This window comes from Astyanax mexicanus, chromosome 9 (genome assembly GCF_023375975.1).
Source record: "Astyanax mexicanus isolate ESR-SI-001 chromosome 9, AstMex3_surface, whole genome shotgun sequence".
In the NCBI taxonomy this organism is placed as follows: Eukaryota; Metazoa; Chordata; class Actinopteri; order Characiformes; family Acestrorhamphidae; genus Astyanax; species Astyanax mexicanus.
Genome location: NC_064416.1, coordinates 44,817,715 through 44,835,942, shown reverse-complemented (window position 1 = coordinate 44,835,942; position 18,228 = coordinate 44,817,715). Strand labels below are relative to the sequence as shown.

Here is an 18,228-nt window from a genome sequence, read left to right as displayed (position 1 = left end):
GTCAAATCTGTCTGGCTGGTGCAGGAGCAACAAAGTAAATACAGCTAGAAGGTTCTGTGTTTCAGACCAGTGTGTATGTTTAAGTGCAATGTGAAGCTGTATTAACAATAAACTTGAAAAACTTTTAAACTCTGTGTTTTTAAAGTGTAGAGCAACAAATTGTGTGTGCGTAAGTGTTCAGTGTGAAAACAGCTTTCTAACTATCATATAAAGTATGATTATTTCCCAAAACCGCAGTATTTATTGGTACCACAGCAGTCTAAAGTACTAGTGCATCTCAAACAATTTGAATATAATTTAAAACAAAGCTGCTTTATTTCAGTAATTCAGTTCAAAATGTGAAACCATTATATTATATAGATATATTACAAACAGAGTGATCTATTTTAAGTGTTTATTTCTTTTACTGTTGATGATTATAATTTATGTTATATGAGACCAATTGGTACTTTTGGTAGTGTGGGCAGTGTGCCAAGTCCTGCTGGAACATGAAATCCATATCTCTATAAAAGTTGTCAGTAGCAGAGGGAAGCATGAAGTGCTGTAAGATTTTGTGAGAAAACAAAACTGCACTGACTTTAGACTTGATAATAAAACACAGTGGATCAACGCCAGCAGATGACAGACATGTCTCTACAAACCATCTCTGATTGGTTTGAACTGTGTGTCTCTCCACTCTTCCTCCAAGTTGTATATAAGAAATACAAAAAAATAAGTATAAGAGTGTACATGCTAGTTAAATGAAAAAGAAAAAATCTAACAAAAAAGTCTGGTATTTTTATTTAGGTTTTTTTGGTCTTTATTGTCCTGAAGAAAATTAAATAGTAATATATAGTTTTACAGCATCCTAAAGTATTTTACTGCAGAGCAATCAGACACGAATAAATTGCCTTAAATCACCCAAACCATTTCATAATGAGCAGCAGACCTTCAGTTTAACCTCAGTGAACTAAAGGTCAATGACACACATCTGTCCACACATAACTGAAGATCCAGTCTGGACCAGTTGTGTTAACAAACATATACAGGTGCACATATACTCGTGCATAATAACAGCAGTGTGTTAGATCTGTACGGAGAAAAGCAGAAAAAGGGGTTTAGATGTAGGTTTAATATCCTGAGGCTTGCTAAATTCAGGCTTTTTCAGTTAACAGCTGTGCTGAACTCATCAAGAGTTAATTAATTTATTGTCCCTTATTGTGTTTTAGAGCATCAGTTGTGTTGTGTAGAGGTAGAGTTAAAGGTATACAGTAGTGCTGGGTGATTTTCACGATTAATTCAGTTAATTACAGTTTTAATGCGATTTTCAAAATGGTAATTGAGACTTTACATGCAGACTTATCTTTTTATTCTAAAATATTCAAAAACGCAACTCATTTCTGAAGCGTTTATCCATCTGACCTTGATTACCGGCGCCTCCCAACAGAACAACTCTATCAAACTCGTATTTTCTAAACATGTGTATATATATATATATATTAGGGCTGCAGCTATCGATTCTTTTTGTAATCGGGTACGCTACTGAAAAATCGATTCGATTAATCGAGTAATCGGATAAAACATTTTTTTTGTTAAAGAGCAATTAAAAAGGAATTTTACTCAATAATGAATGACCAATTGGTTTCCTTTTTTAGATAAGTTATATTTTTTAATTCACAACATTTCCAAATTGCAAATACAAATAAATAAAACACAATAAATAAATAAATACCACAATAAAAAAAATAAATTTAATTACATTACTTTCACATTTGGATTTCTTGTAAATAACAAATATAGGGTATAAATCAATAAAAAAGGCATAAACATCGTCTTTGTGTTGTGCATCTTAGCTTCTGAGACGTTGTCAGTTCTGCCAGTGTTGGATCAGTGTGCTGCATTCTTTTACCACCAAGCCGCTTCTCCAAAATATATCAGGACCTGTGCAATAATTGTGACACACAAGTATTACAAATGTTGCTTTTTTCTTTATTTATATGTTGGACTATTTGGGTCTAATTACATCACTAAGACTAATAACTCTAATAATAAGTTCATGGCCGTGCATTTATTAAGATTGACACCTATCGCATTGGGGCACATTAGACACTAGTGGTAACCAATATTTTACCCAATAAATAAGAGACACACTTCCTTATATGAACAACAGTGTTCATACTTTTTTGTCTCACTGGCCAAATGTACTCTTAGATGAAGAAATCAAGCATTTAGTTTCCAGCCAAAGTAACTTCAGTTTAGCTAACTTTTAACATTTTTATTGTTTATATTCTGAACTCCACAGCGCTGTGTTTACTGTTTACATAAAGCCTGTATGAACTCTGTTCTAATAAACTAACCACACATTATAGACAGTGCTTCTATTAATTCACACTCCAAAACGCTGTCGTTTTGTTATTAATTCACATTAATGTTAATCTCATTGATTTATTATAAGTTATATTTACCTGCTCTCTCGGCGTCCTCGCGTCTCGGGTGTCCTCGGCTCAGATGGTGCAGCATTAAAACGCGCTGTTTTGGCACTGCACCGAGTACAGGTCACAGTTCGAACATAAAATGCTTTTATTCCTTTAAAATCGCTGTTTTCTCTCGCCACTTCCATTTTTGCCGCTGCTCAAACCTCCGTCTCCTTGTTCCCGGGCAGGGTGACGTAACGCTGAGCGCGTTGTCAAAATAAAAGTCGCGAAAATACCGCGCGCTGAGTTTATTAATTAAATAAACGATTACTCGAGGCACAGAAAATTAATCGATCAATTTTGTGAATCGAGTTACTCGATTTACTCGAGTAATCGTTTCACCCCTAATATTATTACTTGAGTGGCTGCTATGGTACTGTATCTCAAGTGGTTGCTATGGGTTTACTCTGCTGTTCAGTGTTATGTTATTACGGAGTGGCTGCTATGGTACTGTATCTCAAGTGGTTGCTGTGGGGTTGCTGTGCTTTTCAGTGTGGTTGTAATGTCATTACTGAGTGGCTGCTATGGTATGTATCTAAAGTGGTTGCTGTGGGGTTGCTGTGCTGTTCAGTGTGGTTGTATTGTCATTGCTCTGTGGCAGCTAGGGTACTGTATCTCAAGTGGTTGCTGTGGGGTTGCTGTGCTTTTCAGTGTGGTTGTAATGTCATTACTTAGTGGCTGCTATGGTACTGTATCTCAAGTGGTTGCTATGGGGTTGCTGTGCTGTTCAGTGTGGTTGTAATGGTATTACTGAGTGGCTGCTATGGTACTGTATCTCAAGTGGTTGTTATGGGGTTGCTGTGCTTTTCAGTGTGATTATATTATTATTTGAGTGGCTGCTATGGTACTGTATCTCAAGTGGTTGCTATGGGGTTGCTGTGCTTTTCAGTGTGGTTATGTTATTACTTGAGTGGCTGCTATGGTACTGTATCTCAAGTGGTTGCTGTGGGGTTGCTGTGCTTTTCAGTGTGTTTGTAATGTCATTACTGAGTGGCTGCTATGGTATGTATCTAAAGTGGTTGCTGTGGGGTTGCTGTGCTGTTCAGTGTTATGTTATTACTGAGTGGCTGCTATGGTACTGTATCTAAAGTGGTTGCTATGGGTTTACTCTGCTGTTCAGTGTTATGTTATTACTGAGTGGCTGCTATGGTACTGTATCTAAAGTGGTTGCTGTGGGGTTGCTGTGCTGTTCAGTGTGGTTGTAATGTCATTGCTCTGTGGCAGCTAGGGTACTGTATCTCAAGTGGTTGCTGTGCTGTTCAGCGTGGTTATGTTGATACTGAGTGGCTGCTATGGTACTGTATCTAAAGTGGTTGCTATGGGTTTACTCTGCTGTTCAGTGTTATGTTATTACTGAATGGCTGCTATGGTACTGTATCTAAAGTGGTTGCTGTGGGGTTGCTGTGCTGTTCAGTGTGGTTGTAATGTCATTACTGAGTGGCTGCTATGGTATGTATCTAAAGTGGTTGCTGTGGGGTTGCTGTGCTTTTCAGTGTGGTTGTAATGTCATTACTGAGTGGCTGCTATGGTACTGTATCTCAAGTGGTTGCTGTGGGGTTGCTGTGCTTTTCAGTGTGGTTGTAATGTTATTACTGAGTGGCTGCTATGGTACTGTATCTAAAGTGGTTGCTATGGGTTTATTCTGCTGTTCAGTGTTATGTTATTACTGAGTGGCTGCTATGGTACTGTATCTCAAGTGGTTGTTATGGGGTTGCTGTGCTTTTCAGTGTGATTATATTATTACTTGAGTGGCTGCTATGGTACTGTATCTCAAGTGGTTGCTATGGGGTTGCTGTGCTTTTCAGTGTGGTTATGTTATTACTTGAGTGGCTGCTATGGTACTGTATCTCAAGTGGTTGCTGTGGGGTAGCTGTGCTTTTCAGTGTGTTTGTAATGTCATTACTGAGTGGCTGCTATGGTACTGTATCTCAAGTGGTTGCTATGGGGTTGCTGTGCTGTTCAGTGTGGTTGTAATTAGGGGTGAAACGATTACTCGAGTAACTCGATTCACAAAATTGATCGATTAATTTTCTGTGCCTCGAGTAATCGTTTATTTAATTAATAAACTCAGCGCGCGGTATTTTCGCGACTTTTATTTTGACAACGCGCTCAGCGTTACGTCACCCTGCCCGGGAACAAGGAGACGGAGGTTTGAGCAGCGGCAAAAATGGAAGTGGCGAGAGAAAACAGCGATTTTAAAGGAATAAAAGCATTTTATGTTCGAACTGTGACCTGTACTCGGTGCAGTGCCAAAACAGCGCGTTTTAATGCTGCACCATCTGAGCCGAGGACACCCGAGACGCGAGGACGCCGAGAGAGCAGGTAAATATAACTTATAATAAATCAATGAGATTAACATTAATGTGAATTAATAACAAAACGACAGCGTTTTGGAGTGTGAATTAATAGAAGCACTGTCTATAATGTGTGGTTAGTTTATTAGAACAGAGTTCATACAGGCTTTATGTAAACAGTAAACACAGCGCTGTGGAGTTCAGAATATAAACAATAAAAATGTTAAAAGTTAGCTAAACTGAAGTTACTTTGGCTGGAAACTAAATGCTTGATTTCTTCATCTAAGAGTACATTTGGCCAGTGAGACAAAAAAGTATGAACACTGTTGTTCATATAAGGAAGTGTGTCTCTTATTTATTGGGTAAAATATTGGTTACCACTAGTGTCTAATGTGCCCCAATGCGATAGGTGTCAATCTTAATAAATGCACGGCCATGAACTTATTATTAGAGTTATTAGTCTTAGTGATGTAATTAGACCCAAATAGTCCAACATATAAATAAAGAAAAAAGCAACATTTGTAATACTTGTGTGTCACAATTATTGCACAGGTCCTGATATATTTTGGAGAAGCGGCTTGGTGGTAAAAGAATGCAGCACACTGATCCAACACTGGCAGAACTGACAACGTCTCAGAAGCTAAGATGCACAACACAAAGACGATGTTTATGCCTTTTTTATTGATTTATACCCTATATTTGTTATTTACAAGAAATCCAAATGTGAAAGTAATGTAATTAAATTTATTTTTTTTATTGTGGTATTTATTTATTTATTGTGTTTTATTTATTTGTATTTGCAATTTGGAAATGTTGTGAATTAAAAAATATAACTTATCTAAAAAAGGAAACCAATTGGTCATTCATTATTGAGTAAAATTCCTTTTTAATTGCTCTTTAACAAAAAAAATGTTTTATCCGATTACTCGATTAATCGAATCGATTTTTCAGTAGAGTACCCGATTACAAAAAGAATCGATAGCTGCAGCCCTAGTTGTAATGTTATTACTGCTATTCTGTTTAGTGTGTTTGCTCTGCTGTTCTGCTGCTCTGTGCTACTAATAATCAGAGTAGCTGTCCATTAATTTAATGTTAATCGTCTTTTTTTCCTCAGTTGAGGGACCATGCTGAATTCTCTGTGCTGCTCCACAGCAGATAGAGCTGAAGATGCAACATGGCAGAGAGCTCCTCTAATGCTCTGCTGAGTGTGCACTGAACTGAATCACTGAATGGTGCAGGGCTGTATTCAGTGCTATAATCAGTGTGAAAAGGGTGTGTGAGCAGATAAAGTGGCGTGTGTTACTACACAGTAATCTGGGTCACAGAGAAGATCTAAAGGGAACAGGCAGTGTTATGGTGACGTGGGTGAAGGTCAGAAGGGTTAATGTTTACACTGCAGGTGAGCAACGTTCTGCCCCTCCTGAGCTGCAGAGTTATATCACGTCTGTAGATCAATTTTGTTGAAGATAAAAGGCTGGATGTAAACTAAACCCAGATACAACCAGAATTACACTGTAAGTGTCAGTTCCCATTTTTCAGACTGTAGTAGATGATAGTGTTTTAAGAGTTTTACACATTTCTGCTCAGGGTGAGCAGACAACACAAACAGTCCATATAAAACAGAGCATGGATTCCCATTTGAATCTTCTGTTCCACCTTAAAAGCGCCCAAATACCATCTACAGCCTGAAGCCTGTGCCGCCACAGCAGCATTTAAGGCGGAAATGTAAGTTAGCATTCATGTGAATTCAGTTATTTCTGTAAGGAAAAGTGTGTTTAAAGTGCATATTTAAGAAAGTTAAGTAGATAGAAATCTACTTACACGTAATGCATACCAAGTTAGCTTTAGCAGCTTGTGTACCTTAACTTGGACTCAAACCACCTGAACAGTAATGAGGCAGCAGCAGGTAAAAGGAGAGGAATGATTATTATTAACATAGAATGGTATGGTCCACTTAAGGGGGTCTTGAAATCGTATATCAATATTATTCCAGGCAGAGATACTGCATTGTGTTTGTAGTATTTAACATTATATGTAAGAAGTATATTTAAATGTTTTGACCCCCGGAACATCAGGAACAGGGCATCTCCATACATGTAAAAGAGATAGATAAGAAAGAAAAATGATGATGCTGCCACCACCATGTTTCACATTGGGGATGGTGTGTTCAGGATGATGAGCACTGTTACTTTTCAGCCACACAAAGCACTTTGTATTTAGGCCAAAAGGTCCAACTTTGGTCTCATCTGACCACAGATCCTTCTTCCAGATGTTCTTATCACATGTGGTGATGCTGATTGTGGTGTTTGTTTTCTCTGCAGATTTACGTGATGCTGTGGAGGATGTGTTGCCTGTGCTGAAGGAGCAGGAGGTGTGTGTGCTGCTTATGGCGGATCACTGTGATACAGATGGAATTGTATCGTTTAATGAGGAAATTAAGAACGCAAGTGATGAACCATTACCCATCTCTCTGCGCTCCAAAGTCACGATAAGGAGCCCTGCACTCTACATCTATACTTCAGGCACTACAGGTGAGATACACTTAAGCTAGAAGCATCTTCCATCTTCCAAGCCCCCTATCCCTTATACTGCCACCACCATGCTTCACAGTTGGGATGAGGTTCTTACTCTGTACAGCAGTGTTAGATGCAGAGGATTGAATGTTGTGTTTGTGTGCTTTACAGGTCTCCCAAAGGCGGCTGTAATTAGTCACGAGAGAGTGTGGTTGGCATCCTTTCTCCAGAAAATGGCTGGAGTTTCTTCTGATGACATTATCTATATCTATCTGCCTCTGTACCACAGCGCTGGATTCCTCATGGGTCTCACTGGTGCAATAGAGCGAGGTAAAGTCAAGCACTCCTCCAGCTTCACAGTACATAAACACTACTGCCTACAAAGACAGGAGAGTAACACAGACACTTACATTTCACTTTCCACTGGAGCAAGGAAATGGGTTAAATGTAAAAAAAAAAACAAATGGGGTTTACACAAATACCTCTGATTAATCTGATTAATCAAACATTAGTAACAATGTTTTTATATTTGGGTTTTACAGGTCATTATCTGTTAATGCTGTATGTTAATGCTGAGACTGGACAACAGGGTGACATTCACAGGTTTGCAGTCTTGAGCAAGTGAGGTAAAACATACATTAAAAAGGAACCGTACTCACAGGAGGCAGTGATTAATCAAAAAAATTGACTAATCAAAAAAAATTGTTAGATTAATCGACTACAAAAATAACCATTAGCTGCATCCTAGTAAATACAGAAAACTCATTTTAACAGGGCATTGAATGTTAAAATAACTCATCTTAGCCAGGGCAATAGAGTTATTTATATTTTACACAATATCTCAATTTGCATGGGATTGTAAATATTCAAGTATTCAGGGATGTAAATGGGTCCTCGAGCTGATGAATAACTGTATGATGACGAGGAACATCCCAAAGATCTGGAGGAAAACTAAAATAATTGCTCTTCTAAAACCAGGTAAAGATCCAGCATATGCAAAGAGCTTCCGTCCAATATCCATGTTATGCCACCCGTACAAGCTGTTTGAGCTCCTGATTCTTAACAGACTTGCATCAGTTGCTGAAATGGTCATAATTCCCCACCAAGCTGGATTTCGCCCTAGCAGATCTACAACAAGCCAGCTTCTAAATCTTTCACAGCGCATTGTAGATGGGTTTCAGAAAGGACTGGTGACAGTAGCCATTTTTGTTGATCTGTCTGCCGCATATGATACTGTGAATCACCGCCTCCTCCTAAAAAAAGATCTTAGAGATGACAAAAGACCTGGCGATCACAGACCTCATCGGAGCCCTCCTCAAAGATTGGCGCTTCTATGTTGTCCTTAAAAACAAACAAAATCGCTGGCGACGACAGCGGAATGGCTTGCCTCCACTACTGTATAACATCTACACCAACAACCAACCAACAGATCTGAACACTGAGTGATTCATCTATGCTGATGACCTCTGTGTAACATCTCAGGAGAGTACATTTAAAGCTGTAGAAACAAATCTCACCTCAGCCCTAGATGAGCTAAACCTCTACTACGAGCGCAACCACCTACACATGAACCCTGCAAAGACCCAAGTCTGTGCGTTCCATCTAAGGAACAGAAATGCAAATCGACCCCTTAACATCACATGGTCTGGAATACACCTTGAACATTGCAAAAACCCTGTCTACCTTGGTGTAACACTGTATCGCACGCTCTCCTATAAAGAACATCAAAACAACCAAACTGAAAGTTAATTCCGGGAAAAACATCCTTCGTAAGCTGACCAACTCTAAATGGGGAGCCACATCACACACATTAAGATCTACTGCTCTGGCTCTGTGCTATTCCTCTGCGGAATATGCATGTGCTGTCTGGGAGAGATCATCCCATGCCAAGAATCTAGACCCAGAATTGAACAACACCTGCCGTTTGATCACTGGTTGCCTGAAGCCCACCAACACAAACAATCTGCACATTCTCTCTGGCATTGCTCCTGCTGATGTGAGATGGGAAGTAGCCAGCTGAGTAGAGATGACCAAGGCAACCAATGAAGAACGCCACCCTCTTCACGGATGTCTACCCCTGGCCCAGCGGCTGAAGTCCAGGAGAAGCTTTCTTAGCCATGTCCAGCCCCTATTAGCATCACGGGAAGAAACCATACTCCAACTATGGATAAAAACACTTGAGGATGACCCCCCTCCCTTTGACATGAGTATTCACCCATCTGAAGCCCTCCGTCCGGGCTCAGAAGCACCGTGGGTCCAGTGGAAGACTCTCAACCACCTGAGAACAGAAACAGGGCGATCAAAAGCTGCCATGGGGCTAGATGGGGCTACAAAGTTGGCCAAACAACCTGTAAATGTGGAGAGGACCACACAATGCAGCACTGCCTTGTTTACCCCCTACTACACAATCAGTGCAGCTTAAAAGATCTTGCCATGTTCAATAAAAACGCAAAAGACTGTGTAAAGAAATGGGAAACAATCATATAACCAACAAGCTTCAAGACACGAAAAGAAGGAGAAATTCAGGGATCGTAGGATCAGCATCGGGTGGGGCTGTGAAATGGAAATGGACAGTGTTAATTTTATTAATTCTGCTAAGCATGTGTGTGTGCGCAGGTATCACAGTGGTGTTGAGGAGGAAGTTCTCAGCCTCTCAGTTCTGGAAGGACTGCAGGAAGTACGACGTGACCGTGATCCAGTACATCGGAGAAATCATGCGCTACCTCTGTAACACACCTAAGGTATCACACACACACACACACACACACCTAAAATAAGTCTATAGAATCATTATTGAGCAGCAATGCACATTTATTTGTTTGTCTTTTAATAGTTATTATTATGCTCAAATACTGATTTTTGATTAAACTGGTTCTTTTATTTCACACACAGTGAGAATTATGGTTCTGTTACACTGAGCATGTGACAGGAGATTGAATATTTCAGGTTGAACAGGTGACTGGTGTTGCCACAGCCAACAGCGTCTGTTAGGTGACAGAATTAGCAGTTAGCATTCTCCTCCAAGCGTGTTGCACTCCAGTCACATAGCGATGGTTTTTGCTATCTTACACCCTGTCAACAGTTTATTTTTACACCTTGCTCCCACAATTGATCATTTAAACCCTGATATTAGTCAAGAGTCATCTGTCCACACCTTATATCTTAGCTACACACATAAACGAGCTGCAGTGCACAAACCCAGCATTTACATCAACAATAAACAGAACCCAAAATAAAATAACATAAAAAATAGGGCTCAAGGCTTTTACCCAAATGAGGCCTACTGGTTGTTTTATTAAGTAGGCTGGCTGCACATGTGCTTTTTACCTATAATATCTAGGCCATGCAGTAATGCTTCTCATTGGTTACACAGTGTTCCAAATTATTATGCAAGTAATATTTTTCTCAGATTTTCCTAAAGAGCCAATGCAAATGACAGTCAGTTTAATTTCTATCATGACCCGTTATAAGTATAAATCCAATTTTATTAAACAAACCACATTATTAAGCATGCCACAGGTTTCAAGCAATATGAGAAAGAAAAGGGATCTCTCTGCTGCTGAAAATATAATGAATTGATATAATCACAGAAAAAATGATGTGTTAAAAATTGCACTGATTTAACACTGAGGTGCTTGGTATGGCAGAAGGTGGTGAGTCTACCAAACCAATAAGTGAGTCTGGAGTTTTTAATGCGCAATCTCTGTATGCAAAAAGTCAACAATTTGGAAGGCAGTACTGGCTTAGTTTCAATAGAACTGAATGGAATTGGAACCACAGGGTGAAGTCTTTTTCTACAGTTACTGGAAGAAGCAGTAAATAAATGTATCACAATGCTTTTGCTTGTGTCTGTGTGTCTGTGTTTCAGGCGGACAGCGATCGAGTCCACAACGTGCGGCTGGCGTTTGGGAACGGTATCCGTGCCGATACGTGGGAGGAGTTTCTGCAGAGGTTTGGAGACGTGCGTATCTGCGAGTGTTACGGAGCCACAGAAGGAAACATCGGCTTCGTCAACTACGTCGGCAAAATCGGCGCCATGGGACGAGTGAACTTGTTAATGAAGGTACACAGTGGGGAAACGTGGTATCAGGCTCTATTCATGACCGCCTTTTTGGGTTTTTGTGTGCCGGCACTGCTGTTTTCAATATGGCATCATCTGCCACTCTTGAGAATAGGATCAGTGTGGGAAGGGTAATGGTTAGGCACGTTTTAACCACAGCATTATAACCAGCTCCAAGGAGTTTAGAAACAAGGAACTGGTTGTAATGATGTGGCTGATCTGTGTTTAATCTGTAGTAGCTTATGTACTGTATAACTGGGCAATTCCACCGAATGGGTGCCATCTGCTTGCTGTAACTCTTCCAAATTAAACTTTATTTTTTGTCTTTACTATTCAAAACATGTACTGGTCAAACTCAGACGGCTTTAAATAGTTTTTTACAAGGTTTCAAAGCCGAAAATGGTTAAAGTTTTCTCAGTCCTGTTACCAAAACTCATCTGACATTTAAAAAGCATGCTTAAAAGCAAAAAAGTATTGACTGCATGTTCAAATAATTCATATTTATGGCAAGAAAAGTCACAAAGCATGCACACTGTATTTTTTAAAAAGATACAAAGCCTTTTTTTTCTTATCAAGAAGACGTGCAATTCATTTAACAAAATGGATAAACGATAAGCCAAACAGAATTGGAAAAACGTGGTTTACATGAACTTATATTCACATTAATGTATCAATCAACCAGGGGACAATACTCACTCCTGTTACTGGGACTCTCACCTGTTTCTAGGACTATGTTTTGAGTAACAGGGCTGAAATATATATATATTCAGAACATTTCAGGACACCTCAAGTTTTTTGAGTTTTTATTGATGTTTAAGCTTTTCAGTTTCCAACTTTAAGTCCTCCAGTGCTTTTGAAAAAATAAATGACTTTTGAGACAAAAAAAAAGAGAAAAAAAAACACAAAAAGCTAAACTTTAAAAAAAAAAGCCAGATTATTAGAACTAAGTTATTTTTTTTAAACTTACAAACAACTCAAAGGTAAAAAATATAAATAATGAATGATTAAAAAACCCTATGTTGGAGTAAAAGCAGTGTTACTACAGTATTTACATAACAATGCATGTCTGGATTTCTGAGATAATTACCAGAAAAAAGTGCCAAACTGAGTAGGGTTTTACTATTCAGTTAAGTAGCACATGAGTAGAACATCTGGGGCGCCGAGTGGTCCAGCGGTCTAAAGCACTGCCACTATGAGCGGGAGGTCGCAGGTTTGAACCCCAGCTCATGCAGCTTTACCATCAAGCTGCCGGCACTCAGAGGGAGCACAATTGGCCCTGCTCCCTCCGGGTGGGAAGATGGTGCTCTCTCTCCACATCACTCCTAGGGTGATGTCTGCAGCACAGGGTGTCTGTGAGCTGATGTATCAGAACCGAGCCGCTGCGCTTTCCTCCGAGCGCGCTGTGATGCTGCTCGGTAATACTGCATCAGCAGCAGCTCAAAAAGAAGCGGTGGCTGACTTCACATGTATCAGAGGAAGCATGTGCTAGTCTTCACCCTCCTGGTGTGTTGGGGCATCACTAGTGATAGGGGGAGTCCTAATGAGTGGGTTGGGTAATTGGCCTTGAAATTGGGGAGAAAAAGAAAAAAAAAAAGTAGCACACTCATTTTGTTAATGCAAGGAGTTAGTTTTACAGTCCTAGGAAAAACAAACAACCACAGGGATTAATTTATACTTTAATAAAAATAGCATTAATCACTATAGCATCAAAGACAGTAGGGGACTGTATGTAAAGGGTGGACACATATTTGAAAAACTTTGACATTTGACAAGATGCACGGTGTTGCCAAAAGAAAGAATTCAGGTGTTCTGCAATCAATGACCACAGGTATATAAAAAAGCAGCAGCTAGTCATGCCTCTACTGCTTCTACAAACATTAGTGAAAGAATGGGTCTCTGCTCTCAGGAGATCAGTGAACTCCAGCACTGTGGTACAGTCATAGAATGCAGAACCTGTATAACAAGTCCAGTCGTGAAATTTCACTACTCACTACTAAATATTCCACAGCCAACTGTCAGTGATATAATAACACAGTGGAAGAGACTGAGACCGACAGCAGCTTAGCCTCAAAGTATGTAGTGGAAGACCAGTGGCGTGCAGTTAATATAGTGGATACCCCTTCTGCGCCGAGAAGGGGTTAGACAGCCATGGCCCTGCCCCCGTAGTGAAAATTATGAATCTGATTGGTTAGATTGTCCTACAACTTTGTTAATAGATTCATTACTACACCCTTCTCAAAATCAGCAGAAGGGTCACACAGTCACGTGGGGGCAGAAGCCATTTTAAAAAGCAGCTTTGATTGGTTAAAACCGCTGTCAGTCAGATAAGAGTCCTGTAGCAACTAAAAACACAGACTAATGCTTTAAATTAATTGCTGTTTTTATTTTATATAATTTATAAAATATATGCTTACAGTTTACAATAACTATAATATATATATATATTTCCTGAGTAAATATTATGTAATGATTTACATGCACCTATTGTCACCCCTTCTCTGAAGGGTTAGAATGGCCTCACTGCACACCACTGCTATAGACCATCAAACTTCATGTAGCTCAGATTAACTCAAGAACAGATTTAGATACATGACAAAATAATGTTTTTATGTATTTTTAATGTATTTTGTGTGTGTGTGTGTGTTTGTGTGTGTGTGTTCAGAAAGCCTCACCCTTTGCTCTGATTAAGTATGACACTGAGAAAGAGGAGCCAACTCGAGATTCCCGGGGGTTCTGTGTGGAGGTGTCTACAGGTAAACCCAATCAGCTTAATTTACAGACTCCCCAACACCAATAACACATCTAAACACTGGCATGCTGTTCACCAGACCAGTATAAACCAGTGCATGTAGTGTTTTCAACACAGGTATTCTGGGCAATATGTACAAAACCAGCACCCACCCATGCATAAACTATCATAAACTATCATTTGTTTGAACTAGTTATTATTCCATATTAATAACTTCTTAAAATCAACCAGGAGCATTATGTAATAGTATACAGTACCAGTCAAAAGTTTGGACACACCTCTTCTCATTGAGTGTGTTTTTTTTTTTTTTTTTTAAACTATATTAAAGCTATACAGAAACACATGCAGGATTATTCTGTAAAAAAAAAGTGTTAAAGAAACCAGAATACGTTTTTTTTTTATTTAGATTCTTCTAAGTAGCACATATATCTTTGAGGACAGATCTGCACACTCTTAGTGAGATTTTAACCACAGTGTCTTCATGAGGGAGAGTCACCTGGAATAGTTTTCTCAGCATCTTGAAGGAAGGAGTTCCTGGAGGTGCTGAACAATAGCTGCTGCTTTTCCTTCACGCTGTGAAGCTCCAGCTCATCCCAAACAAATCACCTCAAATCACTAATTTACTCAACTTGTGACTGGAAAAAAATTGCCTATAAAATCTTAAAGGAGAACTTTGAGCTTGGTTAAGTAGCACACCTCTGTTCTCCTACTGCTTTCTGAGATCCAGTAATTTTGTGCTTTTTGCTCAGCAGTCTGCTGTACAACGGCCGTATCAGGGTATATTTTGCGCTGATAAATCACTTTTTACCTCGTTATCCAGCCTCAAAGTAGCTCCACACTTCAGTGCTAGAATCTGGAGAGCCCTGGAATTTAAAACTAGGCATTAATAACTTAAAAAGTGCACAAGAAGCTTATTAAAAACACTGTTTGCATCCTATAACACTACTAGCTTCAGCTCTGAGCGCCCCCATCACTGCACTGATAATAATATAGACATATATATCTATAGACTCCTAGACTCCTATATCTAGAGGCCTCCTCATGTAGCAGCCAGCGCCCAGTGCATTTATTTATTTACGTTGAGGAAGGTGTTTAATAGACCTTTTAATAATCATCACAACTCCACTAATTTTTTTCCCCGATTTTTACACAGTTTGGTAAAAACTAAATTTCTGGATCTCTGAAAGCTGTGGGAGAGAGGAGGTGTGCAAGTACTTTAATTAAAGTACTTTTAATCATGTTTTACTACAGCAAAAGTCCATTTTACACCGGAGTTCTCCTTTAATGCAAGTAATATAAGATACAATATCAGTGAAGAATTTATAAATACATTCATACTTGCTGGCTGTTCTTCCTTAGCAAAAAGCCAAGCTAACAGAGATATATATGTATATATTACTAACATATGTATGTGTGTATGTACTGCATGTGTGTTTTGTGTGCAGGAGAGACAGGTCTGCTAGTGTCTAAGATCACTAAAGTGGCTCCGTTTACCGGCTATGCTAATAACCAGCAGCAGACAGACAAAAAGAAGCTGAGGAACGTGTTTGTGGACGGAGATGTTTACTTCAACAGTGGAGATCTGTTAAAGATCGACCACGAGGGCTTTGTATACTTTCAGGACCGCATCGGGGACACGTTCAGGTACTGATTCTCCGCACAAAACTGGCCTAACAAATAGGACTGCACAATAGTTTAAAAAGGTTTACATTGCATATGTTCTTTTTCGATGATATATATCACGATATTAATCACATCCAAACCGTCAGCGCCGAGCTCTCAAAACCCGAGCAAAACAACAGCAATCAGCCTGTCATGGCTTGTGCAGAATACAGACACGTACAGATACTGATAAAAGAATGTTTATTATAAAATAAACAGAGGTAAATCATAGTCGATACAGAAAAAACAGGTAATCACCATAAACAAGAGCAACGTAGGAAAAACCATACCATAAACGAGAAACAGTCCAGAGTTCAGACACAAGATATCCAATATCAGAGGTAATCCAAGAGGCAGTAGTGAAAACACAGTCCAGGTAATACACAGAAAATCCAATATCAGAGGCAAAGGCAATAATCGGCGTCGAGAAAACAAAGGCAAGGTCAAGATAAAGTAACGCTTTGTAATGAGGAGAACCTACAATACGCGGCGTGGGTGTTTGTGTGGTGTGCTCTTTTATAGAGCCAGTAATCAGTACTCGGGACTACCTGGAGGAAGCAGGTGAGGTGTCACGTGATCAGGTGTGTGTGTGATGTCAGCGGGTGGTGCATTCTGGGTAATGTAGTTGTTGACCTGAGAACCTCCGTTAGAGCTGGGTGTGGAATGGACAGAGGAGCTAACAGCACCAGACGTGACACAGCCCTTTAATCAGGCATTTAAATGGTGTTAATGTGAGCACTGTTGTTTCTGTGCGGCAGGTGGAAGGGAGAGAATGTTGCCACCACTGAAGTTGCGGATGTTTTAATTATGCTGGACTTCATTGAGGAGGCTAATGTATACGGAGTCAAGGTACCAGGTACTGAAGCTATTATTTTTTTAGGGTTTTCAAAAGCTGCACTTATTCAGAATAAAGTGCTGCACACAAAAACAAATACTTACGCTGTTTTTATTTTAATAATGACCCCTGTTGATAATGCATTACAGCTTTAACATATACTCCTGATCAAAATCTTAAGACTAGTTATAAAATACTAAAATTTGCATTTTGCCCTATTGGACCTTAAAAAGGTTCCAATCAGAGCTTCACATCATGATTTGAGGTGTGTTTTCCTTCAATGGACCAATGGAGCTTCAGATTGTTCCCTTTTGGACCATCATGCGTGTTCCCTTGATCTAAATCCGATTGAGATCATTTGGGGATGAATGGAAAGGGAAGTTTGCAAAAATGAACATCAGTTCCAGACAGTGGATGCCCTTTTTGAAGCCATCTTCAGAACTTGGAGCAACGTTCCCACTAGCCACCTGAAAACACTGGCATCAAGCATGCTTTAATGATTGTTTAAAGTGATCAACAAGAATGTTGGAGCTACTCATTACTGAGTCCATTTCTTGACACTTTGATTTTTTATTAATTTTTTTTTTTTTTTTTGCAGGGGTTTTGAGTTTTTTTTTAGCTATGGTCTTAAACTATTGATCAGCTTTCTTCCTTTAGCTGTCACAGCTTAGCCCATGTCTGCCTTGTGTTTCTCCCTCATTTGGTCTCTTGTGCTCCTGCCCCTCTGTTTACCTGTCATGTTTCCCAGCCATGTGCTTCTGTTGTGTTTTGGTCCTGTCTCCGCCCTAGCCCCACCCTGTCATCAGTGATTTGTAACCCCGCCCCCTCTTGATTGATCCTCAGGTGTTTCCAGTTTCCTGTTCCCTCCATGTGTATATAAGCCCCTTTGTTTCAAGCCTTCTTTGTCTAGTCTTTTGTTGGTTTGTTTGCTGTCTGTGTTCAGGTTTGTTTCATGCTGTTTCTTAGATTCCTGTTTTCAAGTTTAGTGTTTTGTAGTTATGTATTCAGTGTAACTTTGGTTTATTTTGTTTGTTTGTTAATTTGTTTTAGTTTTTATTAATTTAATAAAATTAATTATATTCTGCACTTACGTCCATCCCCTCACTTCTGTAACATTAGCACTGTGACACTTTACTTAGAACTTTTTTTTATTTATTTATGTTTTTATTGTAATACATAATCATACATGTCATTATGGGACATTTAAATCTGTGTGTGTGTATATGTACGCAGACACATACATAAAAAACAAACAGTGGTCATACATTTCTGTAACTCCCTATACTTAAACCTTTCTTTTATTTTTTTGTACCCCCCTTCCCACCCTCAAACAACAGAAAGAACAAGAACAAGAAGAAAATAAGAAAATAGTGCCAACAATATCAAAACTATATACATACAGGGGGTGATCTTGTCTGTACAAAGATATAGTTATCAGGCCTAAGAAGTGTGACATACTCGACCCATTTTTTCCAGTCTGAGAGGGATTGTCTCACTGTAAGATTAACAAAAGCAGTTATCTTCTCCATTTCATAAATATCCATTATAATATCCATCCATGCATTTATAGTAGGACACTCCTGTGATAGCCACTTCCTAGTAAGAGTTTTCTTGGCAGCCACCTGCAATATGTTCATTTTCTCCCACTTTTTGGGGGTATGA

At 39.3% G+C, this 18,228-nt stretch overlaps 1 protein-coding gene and 2 long non-coding RNA genes across 3 annotated transcripts in view; 2 read left to right on the top strand and 1 right to left on the bottom strand.

Moving 5' to 3' along the window:
* slc27a2a (solute carrier family 27 member 2a) overlaps positions 1-18,228 on the top strand; it is a 29,851-nt gene that overhangs the window by 6,930 nt on the left and 4,693 nt on the right. The window contains exons 2-8 of the mRNA XM_022687001.2: positions 7,069-7,278; positions 7,432-7,590; positions 9,877-10,001; positions 11,129-11,323; positions 13,983-14,073; positions 15,515-15,713; positions 16,490-16,587. Coding sequence (XP_022542722.2) covers positions 7,069-7,278; positions 7,432-7,590; positions 9,877-10,001; positions 11,129-11,323; positions 13,983-14,073; positions 15,515-15,713; positions 16,490-16,587 — 1,077 coding nt within the window. The remainder of the gene's footprint in view (positions 1-7,068; positions 7,279-7,431; positions 7,591-9,876; positions 10,002-11,128; positions 11,324-13,982; positions 14,074-15,514; positions 15,714-16,489; positions 16,588-18,228) is intronic.
* LOC125804605 (uncharacterized) lies at positions 1,641-3,712 on the bottom strand. The gene is made up of 2 exons (XR_007440729.1): positions 2,445-3,712; positions 1,641-1,920 (listed from the first exon to the last, which is right to left on the bottom strand). It is a non-coding gene; the product is annotated as an uncharacterized LOC125804605 (long non-coding RNA).
* Positions 4,435-5,579, top strand: LOC125804604 (uncharacterized). Its single transcript, XR_007440728.1, has 2 exons — positions 4,435-4,775; positions 5,300-5,579. It is a non-coding gene; the product is annotated as an uncharacterized LOC125804604 (long non-coding RNA).